The sequence below is a fragment of the Xyrauchen texanus genome, chromosome 26 (genome assembly GCF_025860055.1).
Source record: "Xyrauchen texanus isolate HMW12.3.18 chromosome 26, RBS_HiC_50CHRs, whole genome shotgun sequence".
NCBI classification, from domain to species: domain Eukaryota; kingdom Metazoa; phylum Chordata; class Actinopteri; order Cypriniformes; family Catostomidae; genus Xyrauchen; species Xyrauchen texanus.
In genome coordinates, this window is record NC_068301.1 from 39,067,441 (window position 1) to 39,089,668 (window position 22,228).

The window sequence follows — 22,228 nt, forward strand, 5'->3', positions numbered from 1 at the left end:
AAATGCTTCAATAAAAAAAAAACAAGATACAAGTATTTTTATTTTTTTTTAATAAAGCCAATCCCAACAATAAATTACACATTCACTTTGAAGATTCCCTCTCATGAACTTGTTAATCTCAAATGAATTTAAAAGAACACAAAGTGTTGAAGGAAAACAAAGCAAAAGTCAAAGCACTTTTCAAGTCACAGTGCATCACCACAGCTCCCAATAGCAGATGTTGAGTAGAAGTAGGCTTGAGGAGAATCTCTGAGCTGGTTGATACTGAGGGAAATGTTTCATAGTGCTTTTCTGAAAAACATGGTTTTCTTTCTTACAAAATTGTAATACAGTTGTGCTCCAACAACTTAACACACTTAACAGGAACTTCACCCTTAGGCCAGAAGATCAGATCAGTATCTGACACTGCACAGAAATCCAGAAACACACATAAGGTCATGTGATCAGGTCAACACGCTACTTATAACAACCAATGCCAACCACAGAATGCAACAGCCCCGTTCACAATACAAACTTAACAAATCACTCACACAGCACACAACACAGCCATTCCACTGTGCATATCAGGTGTTCATGTACAGTATGTATAGAAGAGCAAAAACCTTGCTTAAAAAATGAATAGGTATATCTTCCTGTAAGATCAAAGTAAATGGCCAGCTTATTGTGATTTTATTCTGATTTTGTAGATGTTAGGAAGGGGAAAACGGGTACTTGTACAAGTAGGTGAATTATCTTTAAAATGCATTTAACTGATATGCTGTTGTCTTTCAAAGACACCCAAAAATGAAAAGCATCATTGTTCTCTCTCTGTCATATCATTCCACCAGAAAAGTAGTGCATTCAACCTGTGCACTACTATCCTAATCTTTAATTGCCATATGATAGCTGTTGATTTAAGTCATTAATCATTGACAATCTTCCCCTCTGCCACAGCCCTCACACATCTTTCACACTTTTGCATATTCAAATTTGTCGATTTGACATTAATGGTGCCAAATGCCATTGGTTCTTTCATGTTTATTAACTTGAATGCAATGTGAAAGTTTGAAAAATAAGCAATAAATATGCAAATAAGAGTTCCCTCACAATAGTTTGCAAAGCCTCGCAATAAGTTTTGCATTTCCTCGGAACACCATTATTTATCCCTTACTAAAATTAACCACGGTTTAACATATAATAATGCTGTAATATCATGGTGAAAATATGGTAACTATAGTAAAACCATGGTCAATTTTGTGGTTATGGCTTTAGTACAGTAACACTATTATATCCATGATATTCATGGTACATAGTAATAATAAAGGAAAACCATTCCGCAAAAATTTTTAAAATAAAATCTTGGTTGGTTTCTTATAGTAACACCATGGTTAATTTGTGGTACATGCATCATGGTTTTTAAAAGCATTGTTCCTACAAAAAACAATTACATCGTGACTGCAGATTTACTACAGTAAAACCCTTACTTGTACAACTAATGAACCATAATGCAGTGACAGCTGTTGTTGTTTTTTGCAGAATGATTATGATTTATTTACCACAGTTTTGGATTTCCTTTAGTACAGTTTTACCATGAATATCATGGTAAAAATTTGATCCCTTTTATGCAAAACAAATACCATAGCTGAGCTAGATAAATTTTGTGGTTACTAGGATTTTACAACAAAATAGTATGGCATAGTTGAAACCATAAGGAAAGGATAAAAGGTATTGTGACGGAACGCAAACTATTGGGAAAGGAACGCAAAAACTTTGTGAGAGAACAAACTTTTGCAAAGGTAGGCAAAATGTACTGTGAGAGAAATCAAACTATTGCGAGGGAACGCAAAACATCTTGTGAGGGGATGCACAATATTGCTATGGAACAAAAATCTTTGAGGAAACGCATACGATTGTGAAGGGATGCATACTGAACTGAAAGAACAAAAACATTTTGCGAGGGAACGCAACTTATTGTAAACGAACACAAAGCTTCTTGAAAAGGAACGCAAACTACTGCGATGGAACTCAAACTTTATTGTGAGGAAAGCAATGGAAACTAGTGTACGGGGAATGCAAAACTACTGCAAGGGAACGCAAAATATTTCATAAACATAAATTCCCTCCCTGTCCTCTAAGGCGCTCTGTAAATTTGACAGCTACTGCAGAGGGGAACATTACTAGTGAATAACGACTTGCATATCAAACGAAGCCATCATCTGACTTGCGCATGAATCGGACAGCAACTGGTCACTATATGCATTTGTTGTATGGAAAAATACAAAATGAACATTTTGCTTGACATCTCCTTACATGGAATAAAGATATTCACAAAAGATTGGAACAGCAAGAGAGTGAGTAAATTACAATTTTCACTTTTGGGTGAACAATTGCTTTGAGATACTCCACAGGACTCCACCTGTGATTTGCTCATAAAAAACAAAACAAAAAAGGGCTTGACCCCAATCTTACATTCTAACCAATGACATTCATATGCATGTCGGCTGTTCACATATTCAACGTTTGCACCGTAAATTTCAGCATCGCACTAGGAGGGCACATATGCCCCATCAATGATGTTCTCCTATGCATTTATTAATACTGACAATCTGCAACAATTCCAAATCAAGCAATCGTTTCCAACCACCAAAACCAAGTGCTGTTCAGGTAAATGAAGCTTAGTCCTTTGAGAGAACTCCGGTTGTTGTTCAGGAAATAGATGGACGAATCAAGCGCTCCAGGTCAATGGGATTTTAAAATAAGGCAGAAATGATGGTAATCTCAATGAAAAGGCAGATTAAACAATATTTGGGTGATCACAAAGTTGTGGCTCTGTGAACAAATAATCCTTTTATCCTTTATTCTTGCAATAATATGGATTATAGGAAAATACCACAGTTGGAGTGACACGTTTATAAATGCAGGAAAACAAAATCTTTAAGAGGGATGATTTAAGCCATTGCTCGGAATTAAATCTTTGCTGGTTCTGACATTTAAAAGAATCCCCCACTTGAAAAAGGGTAAAACACCAAAGAAAAATAAACACACAGCATAATACATGTAAATATTACTGTCCCTTGTCACTTAAAAAAAGGATCTGTTCTGTGTTTAAAGGGACAGAGATGCTACTGCCACAAAGGGTCTTGTCGGATATGCCTGTAAATTTGTACAAAATGACTAGAGGTTTCTGTCCCAGAGAATTCATTTTTCCTCTGATGCCACAAAAACATAACAGGCTTAGCACAAGTCTGTCAGGAGCGTAGCGGAAGGGATTATCGGGAAGATTCAGTATTATGAGACTCCAGGCAAGAACGATCAAATTCACCTCACTGGTACTGAGTGTCAAAGACGTGTGTGTGTCTTTTTATGTCTCTCATTAATATACAGTACCAATCAAAGGTTTGGACATACTTAATTGTAATTATGTTTTTTCATGATCTTAAAAACCTTTTGATCTAAAGTTTTGTTTGTTTAAATTATTACACAGGTAAGTGTCCAGCAATTGTTTTTAAATACTATTTAAACAACATTTCAGGATGCACCTCATGAAGTTGCGTGAAAGAATAACAAGAGTGTGCGGAGCTGGAATCTACACAACGGGTGACGACTTTGAAGCTCATATTAGTTATGTACCGATCCGATACCTGGATCAGTGTTGGCTACGATACTGACGTTTTTAGATGGTTGGTATATTGATCCCAATCCAACTGATTCTGTGTGTTAGTCATGTTAGTTACTGTCAAGCTCCAACACTGACATAAAAGAACAATAAAAGCATTTTTATTCAAAGCCACTTACACTATATCTCTGTGAATTACATGAATCATTAGTGACTGGCACTGCTCTGTTGACACGCACACATAGCACATGCAAGCTGGTGAGGCTACTCCTGAACAACATCTCAGATGTAGATGCTCAAAAGTTCGGTTCACTTATAATATACATTTAGAACAGCACCGGAGGAGCATTTCACAGAATTCGAATAAGAAGCTAATGAAACCTATGTGAAGTAGCCTCATACAGACACTTGCAGGAATTCCTGGAATATTCCGATTGTCCAAATAGAAGCCAGAGGGTTTTCAAGTTAAAGGTGCATGACTGAAATATATTACTGTTGTATTTTGTTAATAATAATATTTTATTATTATTATTAAAGTGAACCCCAATTAGTTCCACAAAATGAGGTCAAGATTTTCTAAACGGATTATGCAAAAATCAACACTGGTATCGGGATCGGCCAATACTGAGATTTCAGATATCAAAATTGGATGAGAAAGTGACATCAGTGCATCCCTAGTTCTTTCTCAAAATAATTCCTATACTTCCAGTTGTTATTTTATAGTTTTGATGACTTTACTGTTACTTTATAGTGTGAAAAATAGTTATGATGAAGAATGATTAGGTGTGTCCAAACATTTGACTGGCAGGGTATGTGTGAATCATTTCTGTAAGGAGCAATCAATAGCAACACCAACACTTATGTTATTAGGCATTTAATAATATTATTTTTCTTTCTTTACGGTCAACCCTGTTACTTACATGACCAGCATATAGGGTAGTTAATATTTATTAGGTTTTTTTGATTTATTCTTATGACTTAAATTGTATAAATGATGACAAATTTCATTCGGCTACATTCTAGAGAAAAGACAGTATACCCAAGACCTCATTTAAGGGCGTTGTTTTACATCACATTAAACCAGGTCTCATTAAATCATGTAACTAGACCTACATTTTTGCCAAATGAGCTTTACTTGGCTTGTTGCATGTATCGCGGCAGTTTCCTTGTGAAATAAACACTAGAGGCGCTACAACAAGGACTTTCACACAAATCACAAGTAAAATGGCAGATTAACAGTTCATAAACACTTTTCACACAATGCTATCTTATGACATCTAAACACTTTCACTATTGTGCATGACATGTAAGGCGATACAGTTTAACATTAGCAATACATAACCAACTACATTTGAGTTTGCATTGCAAGTACAACGTTCTGTCAGTATATCCTGCAATTTGGATGCGTTTGAACAAAGGACGAGTTGACACAAGCTGAATGTGACAAAAGCACCACGAAATGATGTGGTTGCTACAGCAATCATGTTTTTCATCTCACATTTGCTTTTCTGACACAATCGGTTAGGTTTAGGTAATGAGTTTGGTTTTATTGATTTCAAACTCGATAGAGCGTGAACCTTCAAATCCTCATCTGTTTGGGAGAACATTTCCCTCACTTTCAGCGCCACACAGTGGACATTTCACATAAGAACTGCATGTAACGCATGTTATAAACCACGTAAAGTCATTTCGCAAAAATATGTCACAGTCATGTAATTTTCATGAGATCAGGCTGATTATGTTTTGGTTGAGCCAGATCTAAACAGAGTAAAGCGCAGAAAGACACCCATTCTTCACATTTGCATTAAGCCTTCTATCGCACCAAGATCAGAGAATTTCTAGCACGAAGCCAATGCCAACTATATTTAGACAGAACTACCTTGAAACTTCTTTTTCCTCAATGAATTATTCATTTTATTTTATTGAAGGTAATCATTGAATATTCAAGCTTATTTATTTAGTAGGACAACAGAATCATTTAGCGAATCACTTTTGAAATATTGACTAGAATCTATTGCCTTGTGAAGTACTTTTTAGAAAATATGACAAAACACTGTTTTCAAATTGAGCGATACAAATACAACTCCCTGAAGCCCTTTGAGCGAAGTGCTGAAAACAGTTATTGATCCCGTTGTACAAAAGCTGTTAAAATATCAAGGTGGCTGTATAAGAGGCCGTTATTACCTGCGTTTGCATTAGAAGTTGAATTAGCACCGGGAGTGATGTTGGACAAGCTCTCAAAGAGAACATGATGGAAAGACACTGGAGTTACCAAGGATAATGGAGGCCATGAGTTTGTTGTGCTCTATCAAACCTACATTAGGGATGGGCAATATATCTAAAATATTTCAGATATAATATTACATTGTTGCTGATAAAATGTAACTGAAATATTGAGTTTATCATGAATATTGTGAATAAGCATGCAAAGACGGGGATATTTTAGTAGTCCGATTTCATTATCGGCAGCAATAAACTCAGTTCGAGTTGGTATGTTCAATTCATTGCTGCAAATCAGTTATTTCTAACCGTCTGCTTCAGTGAATCGATCTAAAACACTGACTGTATGATTTGTTTCCACCACTAAATGGTTCACAGAATTCCTGTGTGGAATTTTATATGCTTTAAAAAATAAATTGTAGGTAAAAATGGCTGTTTATTTTGGTTCATATAAATGAAAAATTCACTAATTGTTGTTAACTAGAATTTTACAGCATTTTACTCAACCAGAGGCCTCTGGTTCAACATTTTGTTATTGATATTTATTTTTTCTGATGAAATACATAAACGATTATCTAAATATGATATACCATGGATCTATATTTACAGAGTAATCCAGTATTTTGTTGATGGGGTCAAAAGTCTCAGCCTCGGATGGCTCAGTCTGTGCTCTAACATCTGATGCACATAGCACACAAAATTGGAAAACAATTAAACAATGTTACAGAACGTAAAGTGGAAATCCACATGCAGACATTAATATTCTGCTGTTTACTTTGTCTATGAAATTCCCTGTGATGAGGTTTTCTTTGCTGTACTTACTCATAATCATGCAGTGCTATTATAAAAATAATTTCTTACCCCATGTCAGTCTTCTATTATGGTATCATATATCTCCGATAACCCTGCCCCTAAACCGCACATGATGGCAAAACTGACGGTGATGAATAATTTTTCCTGTGTAAGTGGGCAGTTCTTGACCAATCTAAGCTGCTTTATTGTTCAAACCCTTGCTGTTTTAGTGAAAGGTCTGGCTATGTGAGACATTTTTGCTTTTGGAGCAAAACTACTTGGTAGACCATCCCACCAAGTTTGAGATCTCCAAGACTCTGACACCCAGATTCTTATACAACTTATTTTAGTTTCAATATATTTGTACTTCAGGCCTTCATTTTGTTGGACAAGAAAAACTAGCTTCATACCATGTAACCCACATTTGGATTTCAACAATAGAGAATTGGTAGAATTTCGCAAATTTACGAATGGAGCCAAATTGAGAGCCCCATATATCTGAGACTTAACCATTTAGCATCTTATAAAAGAAGATACAAAAAGTACATTTTGTTCTGAACCAGAAACTAAAACATTATTAAGATATCTTTATATTACTTCTTGTGTTACAGGCATTACAACTTCACTCCAAACATTTTCACCGTTGGCATATAATGCAACAAGGGGTCCTGAAGTCAACTGATTTTAGTAATTAACCAACCTATTGATGTTGAAAACTAAAATAATGATGCAGACAGCTTTTTAAGAATTTTTTGAACTTTGCTCCAAAATCCTAGGTGGGGAGAAGGAGAAAAAAAAAAAAAGAAACACCATTTTGACCCCCCTACAAAACAATGGATTACTCAGAAGTAAATATTGATCCAGGACATTTTGATTTTCATCATCATTTATGTTTCTATTCAGAAAAAGTATGAAGAAAATCAAAAAACTTTCATCAGGGCAAATTTCTGTAGTTTGATTGATTTGACAAAAAAAATAAAAAAATTGAATTTTACTTGGCAAAGACGGTTTCTACGATTAAAAAAAATATATTTAAATTAAGTCAAAGTCTACTTTTATTCTAGCTATACCACCCAGCCCTACATGCTGTCTGATTTCTTAGTATTGGAATGTTCTGGCACCACTAAGCGTGATGCGGGTAAATTGGAAGTCATCAACGAGTGGAAATCTGATGTTTTTCCTCAATGACCCCAAAGTCCCTATGTGCTTGTGGAGAGCTGAGACATTAAAACAGCATTTAACATCACTGTAAAAGCCATTTATCACCAATGGATGTGTTGTACTACACCTTTTTTAAGAGTAGAAAAGACCAAGGACCAGTGCAATCACCCCCTAAAAACCCATTTCTGCCTCCAAACAATGTGTTCTGATGCTCAAAAGAAAGTCTTCCTAGATGGCAAGAAATACATAAAAAGTTCACGCCTGTCCAAGACACCATCCTCTCACGTGTCCCAGTCGAGTTCCCTGCATGCGATCCGAACCAGCCTGAGCTCCAGCTCGACAGCATCGGGTCGCTCCTGCGGATTGGCAGACAGCATCTCTCGAATGAGCTGCTTCATGCCAGCGTTCATGCTCTTCTTCCGGGCAGGGATGTGGAGCTCCATCTTGGGGTTTTCTAACAAAGCTTCCCCCAATGGGACAATATCCTCCCCCTGCTGAACGTAGCTTCCCAACAGTTCCTTCTGCGTTTCCACGTCCACAAACGTGATCCGCTCCACCATGGCCCATATAATCACCCCCAGAGCAAAAATGTCCGCTTTAGCAGTGTAGTGGCCCTCCCAGACTTCCGGGGCCATGTAGAAGTCCGTCCCGCAAGCTGTGGACAAGAAACACTTGTTGACGCTGGCAGGTTCTTCAGGGTTCAGTCCCGAACACGAGCAGACTTTGCTGAGGCCGAAGTCGGCCACCTTTAGAGTGGGTTCAGGTGAACCGGCCGGGCTGCAGCCCTGCGAGATGAGAATATTGTCAGGTTTGAGGTCTCTGTGAATGATCTGATTGCGATGAAGGAAGGCGAGCGCGCTGCCTAGCTGAAGCATGAAGCTAGTGTTTGTTTTGCGGCTGGGTTTGCGAGAAAGCAGATAGGCATTCATGTCACCACCATCACAGAAGTCCATAACGAACCACAGGTAGTAGGCGCAGCGTGGGTCAAATGTGATCTCGCCCTTTAGGGAGGTCTCCACCAACTAAGTGCATATAAAGAAATACAAAGTTAGAACAATTTCCAAAATTCCATGTAGTACATATTTTAAATATTCAGTAATCCCTAAAGTATTTGGACACTTAAGCCACGCTTAAAACTGTTTGAATTTCATGGCATGAATAAACGGTTCACCAATGAATTTCCATTACCTTTTTAGTAGTTTATGATTGCAAAACACATTTATTTTGTATTTTTAATAATTGCCATTTTTGCAATTATTAATTATAAGAAATACCTTACTTTTTATAAAAGCACTTTCTAGGCACTCAAAGCACTTTACATTGTAGAGGGTGAATCTACTCCAGAAGTGTGCAGCATTCATCTGGATGATGTAACAGCAGCCATAGTGTGCCAGAACGCCACCACAAACCAGCTATTGGTGGGAGTACAGTGATGTAGGCAATTCATATATGAGAAAGAGATATCTTTCTAATCTTTTCGAGAAATGCCCTAGCATTTTTAATGATCAGAGTCAGGACCTCATCCCCATCACTATACTGGGCAATTGGAACCCACACAGACTGTAGGGTGAGCACCCACCTGCTGGCCTCACTAATACCTATTCCAGCAGCAACTGTAGTTTTCCACAGGGAGGTCTCCCATCCAGGTTATAGCCAGGATCAACCCTGCTTAACTTCAGTGGGTAACCAGGTGAGAGCTGCAGGGTGATATTCCTCTGGTTAATCAACTAATATGGCAGTCATTTTTAGTGTATGTATGAAGTCAATTTATCTCAAGTTCACACAGGTGTCCTAGCAGAGTAAGCACAGGTGGCATTTAGCACAAACTACGAATAAGTTCCACTAAATTTAGAAATTCAAAAGTCTCACAATTAAGAAATGAAAGACATGATTAAAACCAACAAACTGTTTTGCAGAACGTACCCGAAAATGGGATCAAAGTGAAAACTTTACTTTTAAATGCTGGTAACTGGTTATAGATATCCCCAAGAGTTCATCACAATACATTCAGAATAACACCAAATTAGGCTACTCTTTTTTTTGTTGAAGACTTTTTAACAACTATTTATAAATACTACATATACATGCAAAGTAAATCCAAATACAAGGAAAAATGGTAGAGATAAAAAGTTCATTTTTCAGTTTTTTCAAGTCTTTACTGATGCCTAGTCCAAGTAGTGTGCATGCTGGAGAGAGAGATTTAGGCCATTCAATGATTTTAGTTGGCCAGATATGTATGAAATATTTTTGGGGATATATTTCATATTAATACAATTATTAAAAAGACATTTATTTTAGGCTATTTTATATAGGCTGTATACCAGGGGTGGGGAACCCTGCTCCTGGAAGGCCACTGTCCTGCAGAGTTTAGCTCAATCCCCAATCAAACGCACCTGCCCTTACATTTTTCAAATAATCCTGGAGACCATGATTAGATTCCTCAGTTTTTCTGATTGGGAGCTAAACTCTGCAGGACAGTGGCCCTCCAGGAGCAGGGTTCCCCACCCTTGCTGTATACTATGCTTGTTGTAATTTTTATGCTGATAATTCCCCCACATGGTAAAAGCATGCAATTACTTATCACATATTTTGGGAATTGTTTTTTTTTTTAAGACCAGGTCCCTCGTTTCTCCTGTGAGATCTGGTAACACTGCAAATGGTACACTCACTGAGCACTTCATTAAGTACACTTGTACACTTTCTTACTCATGACTAATTCAACTCCAAAACTATTCAGATATGGGTCAGACGCTTCAGTTAATGTTCACATCAACCATCAGAATGGGGGAGTTTCTCATGATTTTGACCATGGCATGATTTAGGGATGAAATAATTAGTCAACCAAAATTTTTGTTGTCGAATAGTCATTTTGATCTAATGTAACATAAGATCACACGAAACTCTAATGATGGCACAAGCAGAGCACTTCAGCTTGCGCCTGATTGAGCAGAGGAAGACCACAAATCACAGAAGCACTACAAACTCTCCAAACAGCTTCAGGTGATGTAGAGTATAAGATAATTATACACAAATACAAAATAAGTGAATTTAGATGCACTCTCATTGTGAAATGAAATGGTGCCGGAGATGCTGTTCCGCTTAAGCAAAACTTGCATTATATCATTAAAGGTGCAGTATGTAAGCTTCATAAACCCTTGTTATTAATGACACTTGTGGCTGTTAAGTGAACTGTAGCCAGCTGCTCATGCACACACTCCATAGGGATACGACCATCGGCCAAAACAATGACGTAACGTGCAAAGAGACTGTACGTGATTCACCGGTATCATGCTAACAGATGTAGCATAATTAAAATTACACCGTTATGATTGTTTTACTACGAACTTTGAGACTAAACTAAAACTATTAATCAGCTAACATAGCATACTGATACACACATACAGCTACATACTACTGAACTATACCAGACAGTTTACTGTTGCACTGCATTGTTATGTTGCACTATTGTATGTTATGTAAGTCATATGTTGTACTACGATCAAGAAACCAGCGCATTTGCTTACATTTATCCTGTATACCAGACTTTATTTGACAGTATGAAGCAAGGTAGCTTTCAATTCGTCAGCGTTAGCAGGCAAGATCAAGTTAGCTAAAATGACAAAGATCAATCCTTATGGCACTATATTTCACATGCTTTGCAGTTATGCAAGCAAGGTCCCTGCAGGAATCAAATGCCCTGCCGATGTTCATTCTAGTTTTCGCTTGACCAAGATCACGTTCCCGATTTGCCAGACGGGAATCAGTAGATCAATTATTTTGTGTGTGTGTGTGTGTGTGTTTAGGAGTCAGGATTGTGCTGGGAGTCGGACGTTTGCTGGATTCCATCTCTTACCTAGTGTCGCATGAAAATCAATCTACAGGCTTTAATAGGCAACCTAGGAAGTCCGGGAAGGGCTAATTTTTTAAGTTGTGTTACAAGCCATTAACACATTGGCAAAAAAAAGGTACATACTGCACTTTTAATGCATCCTTTAGTAAAGTTCAAATAATAAGAAAGCAGGTCAAGTAAATTAGTATAAACCCCAAAATGCATTTTTCTGTGCGGTCAGCGGCGATTCTACAAGTCGCTTCAAGAGACCCGATCTAAGGTGGAGATTGAAACTGAACCCGGCTGATGCACACACTGAGGCGGGCACGCTTGTCCCTCGAGCATGCATTTGTTGCAGCTAGATTGTTACGTGATGGCTCATGAGGCATTGAATCATAATATACAGTATGACTCACTGCGTTTCTTATCGTAAAGAAAATCGGCTAGAAGTTACTTTATTAAAAGGAGAGTTTGTTTTTTGTGAGTTAAAGATGGATCGAAGTGAACAAACTCAAGTACTGCAACAAAATACATTTTTGTTTTGGCTAGTTTTCCAAAATATATATCAAAAACTCCTGTAAAACAATGTACATTAGGCGCTATGCTGGAGAAGAATAAAATTGTTATCTGAGAATTTTTTAAATATCTTAAACAATTATGATTTTTATTTTTTTATTTATTATGCATTCATCTGAGAAGCAGCATATAAGATTGCAGAGCTTTCAGAGAATAGATCTTGAATATAAGTATATTTTGTCTTTCATGTACCGTAATTTCCGGACTATTGAGCGCACCTGAATATAAGCCGCACCCACTGAATTTTAACGTTCCAGGTAAGGCTTTTAATGGCCACAGCAATGTTTACAATCAATTTTATAAAGTTTCTCAATTCTTGGTCTTCTATGCGCCAACACTAGACTGACGTGTCTCTCTCTGTCACTCACTCACTCACTCTCTCTCTCTCTCTCTCTCTCTCACTCACTCACTCGGTCTCTGCTGCCTTTTTATGCCGCTCTACCCACGCTTACTGAAATTTGACACAGGTGTTAGACATTAGCTCAGGTGTAAGCGCCCTTACCGCTTTTCTCTCCCGGACGGGGGCTTGACCACGCCCCCGCTGCCACACCGTGTTTCGTTAAAGCTTATTTATTTTTGTTACAAGCCCCCGTCACAGAATGTTTTTTTTTTTTTTTAAATAAAACTTGAAAGCGGGAAAAAATCCATATATTCGCCGCATCGTTGTTTAAGCCGCGAGGTTCAAAGTGTGGGAAAAAAGTTGCGGCTTATAGTCCGGAAATTACGGTACTCGCAGAAGTATAAAAAGTTCCACACTTCCTGCTGCCAGTTGGTGGCACTATGATCGTGGCCCACAATAGTCATATCCATCTGATCAGCCCCAAATACCAAACATAAATCTACATTTTTATCTAAAAGCACGCCAAAGATATGAGCACTTCCTCTTTTTCATTTTTTCACCATTAATATATCGCTTCGCCATTTTAGCATCTTCAATGTCTTGGCATGATCTTGTCCACATTTGGTGCCTGTCACATAAATCCCCTAGGAGGAGTATTTCAAATTCCAGAGCATCCGTTTTTCAAACAATGCAACATGGCAGACTTCCTGTTGGGCAGAGCCTATGACTGTGAAAGTTGTCCAGCTTGATGAGATGTACATGTGTACATAGTTTGGTGACTGTACGTGAAAAGGCATGTTCTACCAAACCTTCCAAAAATGTAATTTTCAAGGCGCCGGCAGAGATTCAAAATTCTTAATGAAATCTGAAATAATCTCATGATTTGATAACAGGCTACTGACAGCAGTAAATTCAGTGATAATTGCATTTCTTAAATAAAAAAAAACAAGAATCATTAAATGGAGCCATTAAACATAATTTACCAGAAACTGAATTCCTTTAAGATTCCAATCCCTATTAAGTGTGGTTTAAGTGTCCAAATACATTGCAGGATACAATTGTGTAAATGTGTATGTATATATATTTTATGTATTTGCTCAGGCAGCCAGTCACAGCACATCATACAAAGTTTTATCTTATCTTAAACACAACAACAACACTGTCCATAGAGAAGCACTGTTACATGTCACGTGTTGGTACATTTCACCACATCCTTCCTCTGATATCCTCTGCACTGGATTCATGTGTGGCATATCAAATTAGCACTGCTTTCTCATAAAACAGTGGTTGATGACAGCAGTCTTTCTGAACACAACATAAGATAGCTTTCTTTAGAGGCTATCTTTCCAGAGTGCAGAATGAAAGTAAAATGTCTTGGATGGTTAAAGAAATGCACACATCTATTTTCCAATTCGTTTCAGCCTCAAGTTGCATAGCCACAGTCAGTTTGGTGACCATCTGATGTTTAAAGGGGTCATGACATGAGAAACCAAATTTGCCTTGATCTTTTGGTATATAAGAGGTCTTTGTATCATTAAAACGTCCTGCAAGTTTAATATTTTAAGACGTCCTCCCCATTCTAAACGAATCATTTATTTAATCAAGCTCAAAATACAGCTGGTTCTGGATTCATGGTTAGAAGTGACGTGACGGTTAGAAGTGACGTAACAGCGTTTGCATATGACCGCCTCCAGCACAACATAACTACGCTATAAGCGCCAAGACAACTCACGCTCATTTCAGTATCGCCGTCGCCTCACAAGTGTTCAGTCGATGGACAGCGAGCTCTGACAGAGACTACTTGTGCACAGGAAAATTACGATGCCACACAGATGTGCTGTTCCTGGCTGTGGTCAAACAAAACCTCTGAATAAGCTGCCGAAAGATCCAGGCGTCAGGGAAAAATGGATGCAGTTTATTTTTTGCGGACGTCCCAGTCACGGCAGTGTTAACTTAAGCGTTTGTTCTGTACATTTTAAGGATGACTGTTTTGAGAACAAATCTCAATATGATGCTGGCTTTGCCAGAAAACTGTTGCTCAAAGATAAGTCCGTGCCGACTATTCTGGGAACAACGATGACGCAAACTGTAAGTAATCTATTTTAAACTTTAAACTACTTTTTAAAGCGCAATTTCATTCATTATGAATAATCACAGTGTTTTTACTTAGTTTACTTGCATATTGTTCTGGCTGGAAGCGTCAATAATTGATACATAGGCACTGACGTTAGCCAATCATAACAGTGGACGTTAACACTGAAGTCTTAAATGGAAAGCGCCCCAAAACAGACTGTTTGAATCAGAGGATGAGAAACAGGGTGGGAAAAGGTCATAAATCACTAGATTTTAAAAGTTTTTCTTAAAAAAAATATATTAATACTATAATTGCACCTAAGGGAACATAATAATACAATAAAAAAAACCATGTCATGACCCCTTTAATGTACACTAAAATGTCAAGAGCTTTCTTGATCTAGCTCTAATCTGATTGGCTGGTTTTACACAACAACAGGGAGTCAGGCTGCACATGTTTTTATCAGTACTGGGAAACAAAGTAGGCTTGAGGAAAAAATAATTACTGGATTTGCAAAAATGTTAGCAAATGTATAGCATCAAATCTTAGAGTAGCAAGTAAACTAGATATGAACAAGAAGAACGTTACATTCCATAATCATGATCACTCACAATAAAATACTCCAGTCATATCAGTAACCTTATAAAAGCTGTTTTATTCTACATGGAGAAGGTCGACACATGTTAGAATCACATGACCAGCTGAATACTACTCGCTTAATCTGAGTAACAGTCCTGATATTTCACACTTTCATTCATTGATTAAAGTAAACATGACTGACTGTGAATACTACATTCCTACAATGACATCTGAAAACTACTGATTTTAAATGATGCTGCATCCAATCAGTGGAAGTCCAAGATGACACACAGACAAAAGTTACTGAATGCCCCTTTAATAACTTTAACAGGTCAGATTACATGCAACTCAAACAACATTTTACTGTCTAAAGTCCAAGGACGCGTGGTGTAAATTTCATCATCAGCAGTGTGCTCGAGCACTGAACATGTGCAACACTATTTAAATAACCGTGCATACTATTGAGCGAGCAGTATGCACATTAAATTGTTTCCACTCATTAGTGAGTCCACAAGGTTGCAACATTCACATCTGAGTTGCTGCAAGATTTTGAAAGGCTAGTGTTCGACTGTATGCAGATGCCAAGCATTCCTGTCAAAACCTGAAATATACTCTGGGCTTTAGGGTCCATTTTTGTCTAGAATAAGCTGCAAGTGGCCCAGACTTTGTTTACGCAGATTGCCAATTAAAAATTGCACTAAGTGAAACTTTAAAGCAAAAAGAAATGAATAGTATATTTGAAGTGTTTGAAATGATGTTCACTCACATGCTAAAACTCATATTGCACATTAATGAGTGCTGCCATGCGGAGATCATATGACCAGACAAAAATTTCAGTGGGGCTGAACGATTTGGACATAATTGCCATTATTTTGACAAATATTGTAACTGTGATATGACAAAAAACAAAATAAAACTAAATTAAGTCATGGGCAAACATACCTGGCTGTTAACTAAAGTCAATTTCATTTTAAACTAAAGTATAAATAAATAAATAAATAAAAAATAAGATTTAGGTTAAAGGTAAAATGAGAAAAACGCTTAAAAAAAACAAACATGGTACACTGAATGCTTTTTTTGCATGTATCCTCACTGTTTTTCAATTGACTTTCATTTCAGAATGAGGCCAAGAACAAATTTGTTCGTACGCACCTGATCCGGTGGAAATTCTGCATAAGAACTTTTTCTGTGCTTGTATATATGTAACTTGTATGCATTTTTAAGTGAACGAGACCCACTATTAACTTCAAATGTACTGTATGCCCTTTGTGTTCATTGTCTCAGCTGTGCATTGTGGGAAATGTACCTCTAGGTATAGTGAGGAGCTGGAGCCGTGGCTCATCCTCTGAGCGAGACCGTCTCTCTGCAGGACACATTCCTCCAGGTGAATAACGTTCGGGTGCTGGCTCTGGATGCTGCTCAGAGCCCAGAATTCCCTCAGGGCCAGCTCCACGTTCTCCGGGGAGTGACAGCGGATCTTCTTTACAGCCACGCGAGCGCCAGTTTGCCGTACAGCTGCCTCGTATACCACACCGTAACTGCCCCGGCCTACCTCCTGGATCAGCTCGTACTTCGCCTCACTGCTCACCATCCTCTTCTTCCTCACCTATGTTGCAGAAAAGACAGCAATGACAAACAAAAATCATGAATAGAGAGGTAAAGGTATTTGTTGGAACAATGTTTGAATAACTTTGGGACACGGGCAGGGTTTAATTTTACGGCGATCGGCAAAGCAAATTTAACGTTGGCAGGAAATGAAATCCATCCATCCATCCGTACACATTTTTATTTTCCTATTCATAACGCACATTACTGGTTTTATTGTGAGCGATAAATCAATCATTTTTGGGAGACATTGCTGGTCTCGTGCATCAAGTGTCTGACTGACTTTTGTCTCAATGGCAATTTTCTAAAAACTGTAGATGTTGCTGACAGCAGAAGCCTACCATGCCACTGGTGTTCACGTTTCATGCTGGTGTAGCAGTACATTACATTAGGGCTGGGTGATATGGATGGAATGCGTTTCATTTTTATACAAAATTATTGCTACATCAACCCTCCGACCAAGGGATCGTGAATATTCTTGCTTTATTGATTATGCTTCCGAAATTAAATTATTTATTGAAACATGAAAAACTCAAACCAAAAGATATATCTAAATTCAAACTGCACTTCAAACTGAATTAAAAATCTATAAAATAACATATTAAAAAATATATATAAATAAAAAAAAAATTAAATCGGATATAACCACCCTTCAACTGAACTACGTTACAGGAACCTACATTTGCTCCAAGGTAAATGAATTACTTATTAGTAAAGATGATAGTAAATATGATAGTACAGGTGAAACTCGAAAAATTAGAATATCGTGCAAAAGTTCATTAATTTCAGTAATTCAACTTAAAAGGTGAAACTAATATATTATATAGACTCATTACAAGCAAAGTAAGATATTTCAAGCCTTTATTTGATATAATTTTGATGATTATGGCTTACAGCTTATGAAAACCCCAAATTCAGAATCTCAGAAAATTTGAATATTGTGAAAAGGTTCAGTATTGTAGGCTCAAAGTGTCACACTCTAATCAGCTAAACACCTGCAAAGGGTTCCTGAGCCTTTAAATGGTCTCTCAGTCTGGTTCAGTTGAATTCACAATCATGGGGAAGACTGCTGACCTGACAGTTGTGCAGAAAACCATCATTGACACCCTCCACAAGGAGGGAAAGCCTCAAAAGGTAATTGCAAAAGAAGTTGGATGTTCTCAAAGTGCTGTATCAAAGCACATTAATAGAAAGTTAAGTGGAAGGGAAAAGTGTGGAAGAAAAAGGTGCACAAGCAGCAGGGATGACCGTAGCCTGGAGAGGATTGTCAGGAAAAGGCCATTCAAATGTGTGGGGAGCTTCACAAGGAGTGGACTGAGGCTGGAGTTACTGCATCAAGAGCCACCACACACAGACGGGTCCTGGACATGGGCTTCAAATGTCAAACGTCTTACCTGGGCTAAAGAAAAAAAGAACTGTTCTGTTGCTCAGTGGTCCAAAGTCCTCTTTTCTGATGAGAGCAAATTTTGCATCTCATTTGGAAACCAAGGTCCCAGAGTCTGGAGGAAGAATGGAGAGGCACACAATCCAAGATGCTTGAAGTCCAGTGTGAAGTTTCCACAGTCTGTGTTGGTTTGGGGAGCCATGTCATCGGCTGGTGTTGGTCCACTGTGCTTTATTAAGTCCAGAGTCAACGCAGCCGTCTACCGGGACATTTTAGAGCACTTCATGCTTCCTTCAGCAGACAAGCTTTATGGAGATGCTGACTTCATTTTCCAGCAGGACTTGGCACCTGCCCACACTGCCAAAAGTACCAAAACCTGGTTCAATGACCATGGTATTACTGTGCTTGATTGGCCAGCAAACTCGACTGACCTGAAGCCCATAGAGAATCTATGGGGCATTGCCAAGAGAAAGATGAGAGACATGAGACCAAACAATGCAGAAGAGCTGAAGGCCGCTATTGAAGCATCTTGGTCTTCCATAACACCTCAGCAGTGCCACAGGCTGATAGCATCCATGCCACGCCGCATTGAGGCAGTAATTAATGCAAAAGGGGCCCAAACCAAGTACTGAGTACATATGCATGATTATACTTTTCAGAGGGCCGACATTTCTGTATTTAAAATCCTTTTTTTATTGATTTCATGTAAGATTCTAATTTTCTGAGATTCTGAATTTGGGGTTTTCATAAGCTGTAAGCCATAATCATCAAAATTATATCAAATAAAGGCTTGAAATATCTTACTTTGCTTGTAATGAGTCTATATAATATATTAGTTTCACCTTTTAAGTTGAATTACTGAAATTAATGAACTTTTGCACGATATTCTAATTTTTCGAGTTTCACCTGTAAATAGAGGATTCATTATCATAGTGAGTGTGTCATGAGGCGTTATGAGTAGTTGTTCACTTACACTAATGCTATCATATCAGGTGTATAATTGCCATGTAATTACGTTTTCCCATTACTGTGACTGATAAAATGGTTTGCCTCAATTTTGATTCACTGTCTCCACAGTTTTTAGTCAAATTACTGTGTAATTTAACAATTTATTTTACAAAAAAAAATATCATCAGATAAATATGCTTTACAATGTAACTCTTCATCCCAGCCCATGTAAGAATATTAAAAATTTAATTTATGAGAATATTTAGCCAAAAAACACAACTTTCAAGCACTTTCCCATTCATTCCTTTTTGAGGGGCTGACTGTAACTTCAGACAGGCTATTGTCATTTTTATTTATATTTTTAACTGACACATCTGTCTAAAATATTGCAATAGCATCAGTTTTAAGATTTATGTAAAAAGCAAACTATGGTTGGTCACATGGTCAGATGGTTTCTTGCTGTCTTACTGGGTGTTCCTTGGCCACAGTAAGCTAAATTATGACACAGACTTGTCATTAGTCAAAAGTCTGGAACTTTGAGATAACACAACAGCACGCTTTATCTCATCACCTTTTTATCATGCACTGAAAAAACCTTGAAAAAGACTGTCAAACAGTTGTCAGTATAAGATTGTTAGAACAGTGGTTAGAACAGGATAGCATCAGATGGTTTCCATTTTAATGTTAATGTTTAAATTAGGCAGTCAAATAAGGGGCTTCATGGACTTCATTTATATCTGTGTGTACATGGGTGAGACTGGAGCTGTAACACTTTTTCTTTAAGTCAGTTTCTGTAGAAGCCATAAAAACCTTGAACATTTCCATCATTATTGCCCAGAATAAAAGATAGTTAATTTAACACACTTTTACCTTTTGGGGAATGTTATCACACTATATGGGGTAAGTTGACACAATGGAACCTGACAAGAACAGCCTAAATGCAGTACAATTTAATGCCTTCTCAGTTAGATGTATGGAGTAAAACAATTTTGAAGCATACCTCAGCAGAAATGTAACAGGTAACATATATAAATATTAGACAATTGCTTTGGCCAACAGAAAAACATGCTGATATGACTCTAGTTCACTAACTACTTTGTTAAATATGTCCAAAATTTTAATTCAATATCATATTTAGGCTAAGATGATTATAATTTAAGACATTTTAAGCATTTAAAGCAACATTGAAGAAAACAAGCATGTGTGTGTTTGGACTTTTGAATAAAAATCTTGTAGTGAAATCACCGTGTGACAACTTGCCCTAAGCTATGCGCGCGCGCACCACACACACACACACACACACACACACACACACACACACACACACACACACACTTTTACTTAATGTGTCATCTGACAGTATCTATATATGTTCCCGAACATTTTTACAGGAAAACTCTCGCTTTTTGAGTCGGACTGACCTGAAACATAAAATCCCGCCGTTAGTACAAAAGTAAACAAACGTTACTGCCCTGCCAACACACACGCGTGTGTGTGTGCGTGTGTGTGTGTGTAAGTAGCTTGAGATGAGGAAACAGGAGAAGCGATCAAAGGCCACAGCCAAAATGACACAATCGCAGATTGAATATTGAACGCAGGACAGCGCCGCACACGAGCAGAAAACACTCGACTGTAGTGTCTGAAATGCAGTCATGTGCTTTTGTTGTGTAAAGGCCTGTTGGTTCGGTGTCTTTAGGAAACAGCGCCGCTATTTTTCGCCTTTCCAGCTGGATACCACAGCTTGTACTTTACATGATATTACACATTATAACAGCTCAACGCATGCTAGCAGCGTGTATTTCGATGTGTATGGTGCTCAAATGCTGCGGTGGCAATATCAGTAAAGGTCTATTTCATAACAAAACCCCACCAGCAGCACGGGCACATGCACCTGCGCAGCCGTCCGACACATGCTCAGACAACGAATGCCGCTACATGCACACAAACACAATAAATATTTACCTGTGCACGACGAATCTTATACCCAATGTAACTGCTTTGCCACTTCTCTTTTTCGGGCAGCCATTATAAACGGAGGCCGCCACACTCCCTCTCCCTCTCTTCCTTTCTCTCTTTCGCAGAGACTTGTGTGTCCGTGAGCGCGTGCCCGTAAGCGCGTCATTGTCGCGAAGATTCCTCCTCTTGCGCGCACCCGCCGCCTGTCTTTTAAACTGAAGTGAAAAGAAGAAACACCGCCCCCTCTTTCTTTTGCACACCAGGCTGTTTCTGACAAGACTTCGTCCTGATAAGTAGTTTCAAAAAAGTACAGTATATATATTGTATATTTCGAATATATTATAAAATATTTTGAAGCTGCTTACACTTTTTGAAGGAAATCCCATAATAAGTAATTATTATTTATATTAGTAAAATAAGCAGCTATGGTGTTTCGGTGGAAACCATCATTCCCCGTCATGGTGAATTTATGTTAAGGATAGGATAACCTCATCACATCGAATCTCTTATTAAATGATTATATGAGGAGGAAACAATTTATTGATCATTTCAAAACATTAAAAAACTAAATATTAAAAAATTAACTAAATACTAAAACTCTGTCATCATTCACCTGTAAACAATAATATAAAGTATATAAAAATACCATAAAGTATCATACAAGAGGTCCAAATGACATGTGCACTATATTTCGGGGTCATGACATGCCTTTTAATATGTTCACTTATAATATTAGTAAAGTTTTTTGCACAAATAAACAGTCATATATTTTTTAAACATGATAATTTTCCACCTTCATTCTGACCCAATTTCAGAAATGCTCAGTTATGGTGCTCCGTTTCCTTTAACACTTGATAACAGTCCATTAACACTTCATAACCCCTATTGTTATGACTGGCTCTCTGCTCTTGACTAACTTGCTATCTGCTTGCTATCACAATGCTCACCACTACTGGGCAGGCAACGGAAGTGATAAGTAGGCGTTAATGTGTTGTTGTGAAGGCATTATATACTTTCTGGAGCAAGTCTTATAAATACAATCTATGTTTTGTAAGTGTTTCCCCCAAGCGCTCTCTTTTATGCCTAGGTAAAACTCATGCTGAAGCAGTGCTCGTTGGGTCTGATTGCATTAACAACAAATGCATTAAGCTCAGGACGCTGCGCTCTCT

At 37.8% G+C, this 22,228-nt stretch overlaps 1 protein-coding gene across 1 annotated transcript; it reads right to left on the minus strand.

Annotated features, from left to right (window-relative positions):
• Positions 1-61: 61 nt before the first annotated feature.
• Positions 62-21,180, minus strand: LOC127620018 (serine/threonine-protein kinase pdik1l). The gene is made up of 3 exons (XM_052093083.1): positions 21,066-21,180; positions 16,473-16,772; positions 62-8,790 (listed from the first exon to the last, which is right to left on the minus strand). The coding sequence occupies exons 2-3, from the start codon at positions 16,755-16,757 to the stop codon at positions 8,050-8,052; spliced, it is 1,026 nt and encodes a 341-aa protein (XP_051949043.1). The 5' UTR covers positions 16,758-16,772; positions 21,066-21,180; the 3' UTR covers positions 62-8,049.
• Positions 21,181-22,228: the final 1,048 nt, after the last annotated feature.

Bases quoted from the DNA above. Each gene is read 5' to 3' on its own strand.
- LOC127620018 (XM_052093083.1), bottom strand. From the start codon at position 16,757: ATGGTGAGCAGTGAGGCGAAGTACGAGCTGATCCAGGAGGTAGGCCGG. The intron at 8,791-16,472 runs GTACATTTCCCA...ATATGCACTTAG, and splicing joins GCTCCTCACTATACCTAGAG to TTGGTGGAGACCTCCCTAAA.